This window comes from Lissotriton vulgaris, chromosome 5, assembly GCF_964263255.1.
Source record: "Lissotriton vulgaris chromosome 5, aLisVul1.2, whole genome shotgun sequence".
In the NCBI taxonomy this organism is placed as follows: Eukaryota; Metazoa; Chordata; class Amphibia; order Caudata; family Salamandridae; genus Lissotriton; species Lissotriton vulgaris.
The window spans coordinates 293,970,097-293,982,324 of NC_141693.1; the positions used below are offsets into that span (position 1 = coordinate 293,970,097).

Here is a 12,228-nt window from a genome sequence, read left to right on the forward strand (position 1 = left end):
GGTAAATTCGCAATCCGCGAGATTTGCGAATCTCCCGCAAAATCCGCAAATCCGCGAGCAGCGGATTTTGCTCGCACTGTTCGTGTGAGTTCGCGGCTTCCCAGTACAACTTCGCGCCCCGCGAATAAGTGCAAAATTGCAGAAATACGATCTTAGCAAAACTGAAACTACTTACCAGGTTCAAAAGTTCAGGCTCATCATTAGTAGCCATTTCCTGTAGTGCTTCCTGAGGGGCCCCTCCAGAGTTCAGTTGCCAGTTGCAACTATTATGTGACCCTGCTCTGAACCTCAGAATAGTTACACATATGCCACAAAGGTCCTGAATTACAGCTAAGGGAGACAAGCAGGAGCCAGGCTGGAAGTTCAAATCCATTAATCAGCCCCTAATTCATTATTGTCAGTTGGGGCAGGGCAGGTGTTGTAACTAATTTTGCAACAATGAAAGCACTTAGCAAGTGCAAAAGATCACTAATCAGGAAGCACTAAGGAAGCAGGTGCCAGCTAAAAAAATATTCTGTGACACATTAATCAGCCCCAAATTAATTCAGGTCACTTGAGGCAGGGAAGGTGTGCTTGCGTTGCCACAATAATGTACACTGACTGGACAACCAGAGGGTGCTGTGATGAAACAGAGGGTGGCATGGGTGGGCCAGAGGGTGGCATGAGTAGTCAGAGAGTGGCAGTGGTGACAGAGAGTGGCAGTGATGAAGAAGAGTGTCCCAAACAGGCTGGACACGTAGAAACAACAAGTTCGCGAACTTGCGACCCGACAGGTAAGTTCGCAATTTGCGACATTGTACAAAACCCTCGCGAACTGGCAGAAACCCGCGCAAACACAAAAAAAAAAATTCGCGAGACTTCGCGGATTTTGCAGATTGCAAGTTCGCAAATCCGCAAAATTCGCGAACGCGAGATTCGCAAAATTTGCCCATGCTTAATCTGTAACGCTTAGCGCAGCCCTCAGCGGGCAGGGGGACAACGCTCCAACGGCGTCATGAAGAAAACGCCACTGCTATAGGCCAGTCCATTTCTGTTAAGCATGCCACAGTTATTATCATAATCCCGAAAAGTACTGAATCAGCACCAGCAGCTGCAAGTGGTACAGGTTTGAGTGCTGTGTGACTAGTGCTCTGCATCTTACAGGTTGTGCACTCAATGGGCTTATTGGCCCAAGAGGATGCTCTCCACAGGGGGTGTGTTCAGGCATCAATATCGCTCTGATAATTTGCTGTCGTGGAATTGTGTGAAATGACAGCAAAATTAAGCGCAATTAGGTGGAATTAAGCAAGAAACATAACCAGCATTTATCTCTATTTTCTAAATGGACCTGAGGATGCATTTTGTACTGGGAAAACAGCACTAGAAGCAAAATTACACGAACAGCAGCAGCCGCTCACGTGTGCTAAGTCCGTTGTTCCTGTGCTCCTGAAGTATGATTTTTGTGCCAAACTACTGATAATTATGCTAAATGACAGAATCACATTGTTTTCATGAATTTTGCATCAAAAGAGTAACATGATTTTACAAAACTGTTCCATTTACATCAGCATAATTAAAATTTCACCCAGGCCTAAGTGTATTTAAGTTTAAGCTGTGGTTTCATTTAAATCTTTGCAGCCACAACCCACCAGTGCTTAATTTGAGCCTATGGTTTCCGGTGCTCGGCACCGGCACTTAATTGGCAACACTGGTACTAATGACAGCCTGCCACATGGTGGCGCTGTTTGTGTAATTTAGAGAGCATCATAACAACAGTTGCTTATCAATTCAACATACTTTGAAAGTGACTCATACCTGCCACCCAAGTTATTACTATGGCTTTGGGAGTCTAAATTGCTGCACTTGGGTGTGTGATGGTTTGGTAATTGTGTTGGTACTCTCACTGGCTGTGTTGGTAGGGGCAATGGGGGGCATAAGCAGCAGTGGCCTACTGACGAGGGCCCCCCTGGTACTTATTTGTTTTACAAACTAAGCACTGCAAGCTACCCTAGCCTTCATATCACAAGAAGAAGTTACTTTCAGCTGGTGAGATTTTCCCATTAGGAAAAATCCCACAACTTAAATGATATGATATTCATTTTATTTGGAGGCAGCACTCCTCATCCCAGTCAAAGTGCAAGACTAAAACTTGCTTTTCAATGGGCAGGTTTTGTCACAGAAACTGTCAGGTACAGACTACCTGCACTCCTTCGATTTGCAAGGTAGAGTGCCTGCACTTCTCAGCAGATGTACCATCAAATGGACAGTACCTGCACTTAGTGGCAAATTGGTATTCTGGTATAGCGAGTGCCTGCACTTATATATTTCCATCTCAAGCACTAATTTCTAGATGTTAATAACTTCATCATCCCCAGCACTTGAAAAGAGATGCATATGGTGGCATTTTATTGAATCGGACTATGACAAAGCATCACACTCCGTATCCACCTTGCTGAGCCCTAACTCATGGTCCAGAATGACAGAGTATCATGCTACCCATCCACCAAAAGCACTTTCATGCCTGGTCATGGGAATTTAGTGCTATCTAAATCCAAGTGCAAATCTTCGCATAAAGCTCATGGTAAAACAGGTTACAATTCCAAACGTTTGGGGCTTGTAGGCTGAAACGTATTGACAAAGCTTCAACCAGTGCTGTGGGAATTCAGCTTGACAAAACAAATGCAAATAGGTCTCTACTTTTTTTTCCCCGGAGTTTTATATAGCGTGAACTTGACCCGAAGGTATCAGGTATCAGAGCGCTTTACTTGAGCATTTGTTAGGCACGGGGAGATTAAGTGATTTGCCCAGAATCACAGGGTGTTGAGCGTCATTGCCGAGACTCGAACCCAACTTCCCAGATCTGAGAGTGACTGACTGCTCTGTACTGTTTGTCCACTTCCTCTTCCCTTCGGGACCTATTGGCTTTTCCATTGTTTTTTTGTGATGCTATACTGCAGCCCTGGTGCTATATAGCATGGCTAAAGAGAAGAGAAAAAGCCAATGGTGTTGCTGGCCTACCATATTAGGCAAGCACTTTTTTTCTGTTTACCAGTCTCAGTTGGATTGGTAAATTTTAAAAAAGTAAGGCAAAAGCAGTTGTTTTTTTTCACAAAGAAGGTGGAAGCAGGCAACTCAGGGGCAGGGGATTTATTTATTTATAACATTTTATATAGCGCGAACAAGATCCCGAAGGATATCAGTGCGCTTTACAAAAGGATGGAAGGCAGGTAATAAATGCAATATCGACATCAAGTAAGAACAACAAACATGAATAATTACAAAATTACAGGACAAGGGGTCAGAGGAGAGTAATACAATACCAGGTACATAGCGGGCTAAGAGAGGGGCACACCATGAGCTAAAGAAGAGTAGCCTCCACTGAAGGTGGGGGGACAATGCAACATGGAGGGCCTGGGGGGGCAGAAGCAACACAGAGAGTAGGGGTGGGGTGGGAAGCAAAACAGAGGGTGAATGGGAGAAGTGCATGACAGAGAGAGGGAGCAACATGGCGTGTTAGGCAGAAAGAGAAGCACATGGGCGAGAGAGCAACATGGAACTGGGTAAGGAGAAGAACACTGGCAGGAAAAGCAACACAGGAGGGAAATGCACATGATGGCGAGTACATAACAAAGGTGGGTTTTGGAGAAGCACACGGGCCAGAGACATCAACACAGAGACTGGCAGAAGGTGGTAGAGAGGTACATGAGGAAGACAGCTGGAAAACACATGCACTCTCATGGAGTGCTTAACCAAAGAAAAAGTAGCGCTTGTAAAGTAAGCAGTAAAAGGACACAAGTAATGAAGCTATGCTCCAGAGGAGGAACAAATACAAGAAGAGGAAAGAGAGCCAACCAATGGTCAGAAATGGGTGGGTTCTAAATCCACTGTACGCTGACAATAGACTTTTTCACAAACAGTCAGGTAGAGGAGACCGAAAAAAGGAGGTGATGGATGTAAAGCACAGGACAAGCTAAGGAATGAAAATGAGAGAAAATGAAGAGAGTTGAGAAGAGAGGAGGCGGTGGGGGGGAGGGCTCGAGATCCAATTGCCTTCAGATGGAGGCTGTCTTTTAGTGTAAATAAGGATTAGAATTCTGGTGTGGAAAAGAACACATACTCTCACCGGGGCTGCCCCTTCTCATCCCTCTTTTATGCATTACCATAAAGTGGATAATTTAGAATTCATGCTTGTATAATCCGTCCGAGATCATAAATACCGTTGTTATTATGTTTGTGAAGTTTCCATTACAAATACAGGTCCTCATTTATGAAAAGGGATGTATCGCTGCGAGAAAACAGCGACGCGTCACTTTTCATTGCGCCCTCCTTGCAACACCAATGATGCATCATATTTATACTATGATGCATCATGTTGCAAGGAGTTACAGATACGTCAGTATTTCTGACGTATCTGTAGGCTCAAAAATGACGCATTGCTGGAGTGTGTCACAAAAGTGACGCAACTCCAGCAATGGGTCATTACACATGGGCAAGTCCCATGTGGAATGTGCCTACGTCAGTCTTACGCCTGCCATGACGCAGGAGTACGATATGACGCATTTGCGTCCTAGAAGTGGGGCAGTGAAATCTTATAGATTTCATTGCATCATTTCTATGACCCTTTCTTGCGTTAGAATGCCCCCCTGCATATCTGGCGCAGGTATAATGTGGCGCAGGGGTTTACAAAGTAATGCATCTAGCTAGATGCGTCACTTTGTAAATATGGTGCAACAAGGCAAATTTTTTACCCTGCTGGTGCGTCACAAAAAGTGACGCACCAGTGGCTCAAAAATGACTCAAGGGTTTATAAATAAGCCTCACACTGTTTTGTGTACCACAATAACGTGCACTCAAAAAAAGAGCCATTGGCAACATAAACACGAAGAATTGTGAGTTGAGTCTATATGTAGATACTTGTGATGTATCTAGTGCTGGGCCTTACAACATTTAAAGGGACAAGATCGGCACAAACCTGTGATTTGTGGGGCTGTAATGATTTGTTGAAGCAAGGACCAGTATTTCAGACTCCTTCAATATAGGCCAATCAAAGATGTTCAAAGGAAGGCTGGTATCTGCATAAATGAAGCATTGGTTTATACTCCTCCTCCCCCGAGAGGAAGATAGTATGTTCCACCAAGCGATCTTTGTGTTCATTGTCCCTGTGGCAATAATAAATGACATGGACCCTTGCAGAAAAAAAAATGTGCACAATACCTTCTGCAAAAAGGTAACTTAATGAGAAGTACTAACGTTTATCAATATTAAAGAGAGTGTGTCAAGCAAGGCTAAGCAAAAGGTCAACAGATAGAATTGAGTGCTCAATGTTATGGGTCAACTCCAATGGACATTCATACCGATGGCCTTGTGTTCTTTCTTCCCTGTTGCAGGTGCTCCATTCGGATGCCTACTACTGCAAGGCTATCCTGGACGACAGCAGCTCCTCAGCCCTGATCATCCTGGGCTTCGTCATCATGTCCCCCCTCATCGTGGTGGCCATGGCGCTCTACTGCAGCCTTGCCCGCCGCCTCCGTCTCTTCATGTGCTTCCAGCCCTACGCCCGGGCTGTATACAAGGGGGTGAAATGGCGCTGGTATGAGGACGGCGGGCTGTGCGGCTGCATCAAGGAATGGAACAGCCACGTCAAGGCTTGGGTCTGACATGTCGCCCGCTGGCAGCAGCTTGAGAGCCAAGGATGGAGAGACTTGGCTGGCGTTGGGGGCTCAGCGGATGACAAATACAGTGAAGGCACATAACCCCATCCTCCACCTGCCAGGGGGTGATAGGATGAAATGGATGGACTCATGGCCCCCACACTGGTCCCATTGGTGCACATGTCTGTTTCAGAGACTGAATAAAGTTGAAAGGGCAGTCTGAATGAGCTGTATGCTACAGATGTTTACCATGCTTGCACATCTGCTTAAATGAATGCCACTGTACAAATAATAAAAAGGAGAATGTGCAGCAGAAATTTTCCTCATTTCAATCAAATTGGTGTTTGTGTTAGCTCTTCCAAATAGTGTATTTCATCACTTTTTAGCGAGGGATTTTTTTGATTACAGCACAGACTTCAACGTAATGAAAACATTTTTTCCCTTGGTCTCTCAATGCGCTGTTTCCCATATCGTTGGAAGCCATGATTGTTTCTTAGTTTAAATATTTTCTAACGTTTTTTTCTGAAGAAGAACATCTCAACGTCATTGTTAAAGGGCCAGAGACTTGAAAGGACACCTGTGGGTTTGTTGTAAAGACTTGCTATTTATTCTTGTTGTGTAGACCAGAGCATGTGGTTATAACCATTGGACGGCATGGATTCCAGTCTTCTTGACACTGTTTCCAGTCTGAATCCAGTTCTCAGTGGGTAGGAAAACCACAGTACTCTCATTTTGTTGTTGTTTTTTCAGATTTCTGTGATCCACTGAAAAAAAATGTTTTCTTTCAGCCCTCAGTGTTTTCATATTTAACACGTTTCTGGCTGTACCTGATCAGTTTAATATTTTTTATTTTTTACCTTGCAGCATTGTTCATTTGATCCGTTTTCGTTCACTAGTCCTCTGAGACCAGCGGAGCAGGCACGAATTAAACTTTCTTTTGATGAACGGCGCAATGTTTCTAATGAGAGATAACAAGTTGTGGATATCACAGGCTTGAAACAGGGTGCTGGCCCGCCAACCAGGGGTATCGAGCAGTTGCAGCCTCGGTTTTTGCGTCGCCCTACCCTACCTCTGGCACCACCCTTTCTGCCCTCAGTCCGAGGGGTCAAGAAGGCAGAGGAAAAACAAAAATCAATGCCCTGGTCCTTCCATTTGCCCCTAGCCATCAAAAGGGAGATTAGGATAAGACAAAGGGCCATGCGATGTCGTCAAGGCTCAAAGGTTGCCTAATATCACTTTACTGTTATATTTGCGAATCGAGGACTATAGCCTAGCGAAACAAAGTACTTGGTCACTGAAGTGAGTTGTGCACTGGAGTTTCTCCAAATCCATTTCCTGGAGGAGGAAAAGGGACTCCCACCACATCCGTTGCACACACTCAATTTTAGCTGAAGACGAAAAGCTCCTGCAGGCAACCGTTCCACAAAGAAGAGTAAATAATGTCTACAATCAGGATCTAACCCCTAGCCTCCCGCCCGCTGGCCTTGCTCTCACAGTCTCCTGAGGACGAGTGGATATTGGCATCTGAGTGCGGTTCCACCCAGAGGCCTTCAGTATATGGGCTCTGTAAAGGCCACCCGATCCCCTGTGCACTTCCTGTGACACAAGGACCTCTTCCGGGCCTTCTGAACACAGACAGACTGACTCTGGAAGCCAGGGGCCTCATTTATGAGGCCTTGCGTCAGTTTTGCGCTGCTGATGCGTCACTTTTGTGACACACTCCAGAAATGCGTCACTTTTGTGCTTACAGATACGTCAGAAATACTGACGTATCTGTAACTCCTTGCGACATGATGCGTCATACAGTAAATATGACGCATCAGGTATGTCGCAAGGAGTGCGCACTGAGAAGTGACGCATCGCTGCTTTCACGCAGCGATGCGTCATTTCTCATAAATGAGGCCCCTTGTGTTCAGCATCAAGAGAGCGCTGATCTCTCGCCTCTTCACCTCTCAAGACTAAGAGGCCTTTAAATGTCATAAACATTATGAACCCGACTCTCATCGTGGATCTTGTGCTGCGCCTGCAAGTGTTTACTAAGACTGAACCCAGTACCCTATAACAAGACGTTCCCCTTGTAAGATATCGAAAGCTAATCCTATAAATGCTTATTAGGGAGTAAAGAGGTACTAGAAAATTAAGTATTTTCCTACGAAAGAACACAAGCTCCCTGTCCCAACCCCACTAATATGTCTTTTAATGACTTTGCAAACTCGTTTATTGAATTCCTCTGATGCAGTTTCCATTGAGGGGCTGCTCTTAGCTTACACTTCAGGTTCTCCCTTCCCTGGGCTTGCACTCTCTGCTCTCTCTTGAACCACCCACGAACATCCTGCTTCATTGTAAATGGATCTGGAAACCTTTTCTTAGACCCCGGCTCCATCCCTTGTGCAAAGTTCTCCCTTGCTCTGTAGCTAGGGTTCTTCTCTACATATACCGACTCATACGTTCATATATTCATGCATAACTACTCTCAGAGAAACTGTGTATATTCTGGTTGCAACTGGAGCAGGGCTGCTTATTATTTCTTTATCGCTCCCTATTTTTTCATACTCCCCCTTTCCGTTTTTTCACTTTCCCTATCTTCATCTCTCTCTTCGGTTTTCTCTTTTACGCGCTCTTCCTCTACCTTGTTCTATTCGTCTTTGTTCTCTCTATCTCTATCTCATCACTCTCACCCTCTCTCTTTCCATTTCACATTCTGTCGCTTGTATACTATCTGATCTCGTAGTACACAAGTAACTGACTACATGCTCAAATTAGAATAAAATGTATTTATTTGACCTAAGTGAAATGTCATTTGATGCTTGGAAGCATAACTCGCTACATGTATAAAGTGTGTCTGCCCTAGTTCCTTTTCTCTCCTTCAGTCGCCTAAAGCACACGGTCCTCCATTTCTCACTTGCGTGCTGCTAGTAACATTCTGTCTTTTCCTGCTAAACCGTCTGCCCTCTGCCTGTTCTCTGCAAATAAGATAACTTGGGCCGTTATATATAAAGTTGGCGGGTAACACAGCGTCCCCCAAAGAGTCATAGAAGCCCCATGTGCCCACTACCCGTTGCCCTCTTCTTTTAGACTAGAGGTTGGAGATATGTCTCATTTCAAAAACAACCTCACTCTCTCATCAGTCAGCGAGCAGGGCATCAGAGGTGCTGCCATGTTTATGGCACTTTCTCCAATTTGTTTCCCATTAGATTGTTTTCATGCTCGGTACCACCACGGGTAACAAGACTTTCCCAGACATGAAAAATGCTCAAATGTCCACCAATGACAGTCAATGCTATTTTGGGTTTTCAAAGTAAACTCTCATTGTTTTGGGAGGTTGGATTTTGTCATTTAAAACCAGCCAGTATGACATGTGGGGCTGGTTGCTTTTTTCTTGCTGTTGCCAACATTGCTCCTAGCATATTGTCGAAATGACTTGCTACACAATTTACCCACAGAATAGGTGGAAAACTTAGGATGCGGCGATTGTCCACCACTGGGCTGGTGTATGCAGTTTCTGTACTGCTCCAGCTTGTTGGCGACCAGCCTATTTATGTCGATAGTCCCTCTCTCCGGATCTTTGCTTTTTTAATCCCTACCTACCTTGTCACTTTCCACCTCCCTCTCTCGCCTCCTTCATTCCATTCATCAAAAACCCAGGTTTGCATTCTCCCTTTTCTGGTCCTCAGTCTGCAAATTCTCACCAATCCAATCTGGAAATACCCATTGCCAGCCCAATTTCTTCGGCCCAGGGTGGAACCCCCCGAACTACCTCTGTGTGCTCACAATAGCACCTTACACCCTCTCCCTCCTCTTTTCCTGTGCTGAGACTACCACTTGTTACGTTTCCATGACAACAGATTTGGCAATTTACTGGAGAATCGGCTGTTCCTTGCAAAATCACCAGTTCACCCATGTCCCAAGAAGCAACAGAACAGGGCTATACACTTCACCTCCAGGGTCTACTATCTCACCAACATTATATTTAACATTTTAGCCCATGCTACATTCATCTCTTTTACTTTAATCTAAGCTAACCCGTGAGCAAACCTGTATCCTACCCTTCAATGAAGAAAATAGAATTAGCACCAAGGCAACATGACTGACTTCTTATGTATTTCAGATGGAGGAGTAGTCTCAAGCAGCACCCTTAGAAGGGATTTGTACTTTTTGATCTGGATTTCAATCCTGGTGGGTGCAGTAAATCAGTCAATCAATCAAGTGACTTGTGAAGTGTGGATACTCACCCGTAAGGGTCACAATGTGCTGCGGGGGACTGCTGATCTACTGACGGCACTGTGGTTCAGTCGAAGAGCGAGGTCTTGAGGTCCTTCCAGAATTGAGGCAATGACAATGATTGCCTGATGAGGAGCACTTAACACTGCCGTCGATGTTTCCAACGCGTTTGGCCAGGTGCTGGTGTCTGATGTATGAAAATTAAAGGGATGAATCATACACCACCGCTTATGGGGGCCTTTCAGCCCAGAAGGACCTCCCAGATTCTTCAGCAAGTAGATGGAATACATGTGGGCTTGGCTTGACGCGTGTCTTGGTGTGAGACTGTGTAGAGATTGCGAGGAGCCTTGTGAATATGTCACCTTCTTGTGCAAATGGCCTTCAGATACGGTTACCACAGAAGCAGAATTCAAACAGGGGAGAAGAGCACAGAACTGCAACGTTCCCAGGAAGGCCTGCTTCTGGATGCTCATGAAGGCCATGTCCCCATGTAGAGGACCATATAATCACCTCCCAACAGTCCTGTAAACAAATACTGTGTCTTTGTTTATGGGACAATGGATTAATTGATGAAGACAGTATAACACGTGTAAAGAACACTAAATATCTAAAGCTACCACCCAACACCTTGCAATTACTAATAGAATTGTGATTCTTATGATAGAGGGCATGTACTAGTAGGAGCGTTCGAGTGAGACTGGCCCATTGAGGCCCCAATCCTGAGTGACTGGATGGCCGTGGAGCAGAGTTCCACTTTGTGTGCTGCTGCATGTGGGACCAGGTACTAAATAAGGTAGGGTATATCAGGGGCTGGTGCATATCATGATGTGCTCAGAGCATGGCAAACCTCCCCCAGCTGAAAGAATGGTGAAACGGGGCCCAAAAAAAAGGCATCCAGCAAGGACCTCTCCGATCCGAAAACACATTTAAAGAAGAGGGCGAGAAGGACGTGTTAAGGCTAGTGGAATCCACATTAGAAGGGCACATAAAGCAATCTTTCACCCAAAAACCACTTTAAAAGCAAAGGTAGACATGGATGATCCTATAGATGTGAACTTGTTGAGAGGTAATCATAAGAGGATAGTGACCAGAGTGACCATGAATGAATCCAAATTATCTACCATGAGAGTAGTGACCGTGAAATCCCTGCAGCACAGAGCCAAAATGCTGAAGGTCGATCCCGAAGGCTTACTGTCACTTTGGTAGAGATCCAAGGACAGACTGAAGGTCCAAATATAGAGGTGATTCTGGAGGAATGGATGTCTCTGAATATTTATGCAGGTAGGTCCTTCAAGATCTTCGCAATTGAGCAGGCACATAGACACTTGGGATACCGAGCCATCCCTGCAGGGCCACTCAGCCACTGACGGTGCTCTTGCTAAATTTAAGGACGGATATTAAATCTTGCATGTCACCTGTGAACATGGGCAATGGTCACTTTAAAACAATACGGTGCACTTTTTCCCCCGATTATAGCTTATTAATTCAGCATCAAAGACGGCCCTTCCTAGAAATCAAATGCGCATTGCGAGAACATGATTTCTAATGTACACTACTTAACCCAGTGAAATAGAGAATGCATCTAAGGGGGCATCACTCATCTCGGTCCAAACCCTGAAAGATGCATTGGCCTGTATGGAGGGTTCAGGGATTGATTGCTACGGGAGACAGAAGAGACCAGAATAAACAAAGACGCATGGCTCGCCAGGACAACATCTGACAAGGACACCTGGTTCCAGGGAATCCAACTGGCACGTTCAAAGAGCTCAACTGGTGGAGAATGTTGCAAAAAACACTAACTCACAGGATTCTGCTTCAAAACCTATGAAACGAGAAGATGATTACTGACAGAGCTGCTATAGATAAGGTACTTGGTTGGGTAGTGTAGTTATCCTGATGACTGCTGAACTCGTGGCCTGAATGGGCACATACCTGCCTTGTTTGCTTTAGCTGAAATGTCCTGCATTTTTAGGCGTAGCTACAGAAAATAAGGCTTGTAGGAGGTAGGGTGCTGGACACAGCACAAATATGTAGGGGAGGGGAGGACAATAGCAGCTCCCAAATGGGTATTCCTCTTCGTGATGTATGCACCTCACACAATAGAGACTATGATTGTAAGAGTGTGTTTGTGAGCTGTAATGGAAGGTACTTTGGCATACATCAGTCGGTAAGTTGGGGATAGATCCAGCCAGTGTCTTTAAACAGAAAACACTGATCAGAATGTATGCTAGTGCCCATTGACAGAGCCAGGAGCCTGAAACAAGTTTGTAGATCCATTGACCTAGCGTCGCAATTGCCAGAAGAGACATTGCTATGGATTAAAAGGCAAATATGGCACCAAGTATAAACAAGCATTGGAAATGCAATAGGTCTCGCA

At 45.1% G+C, this 12,228-nt stretch overlaps 1 protein-coding gene across 1 annotated transcript in view; it reads left to right on the forward strand.

Moving 5' to 3' along the window:
• The window catches only part of TMEM278 (transmembrane protein 278), a 360,110-nt gene extending 353,638 nt beyond the window's left edge, over positions 1 to 6,472 (forward strand). The window contains exon 2 of the mRNA XM_086920048.1: positions 5,367 to 6,472. Coding sequence (XP_086776174.1) covers positions 5,367 to 5,636 — 270 coding nt within the window. The 3' untranslated portion in view covers positions 5,637 to 6,472. The remainder of the gene's footprint in view (positions 1 to 5,366) is intronic.
• Positions 6,473 to 12,228: the final 5,756 nt, after the last annotated feature.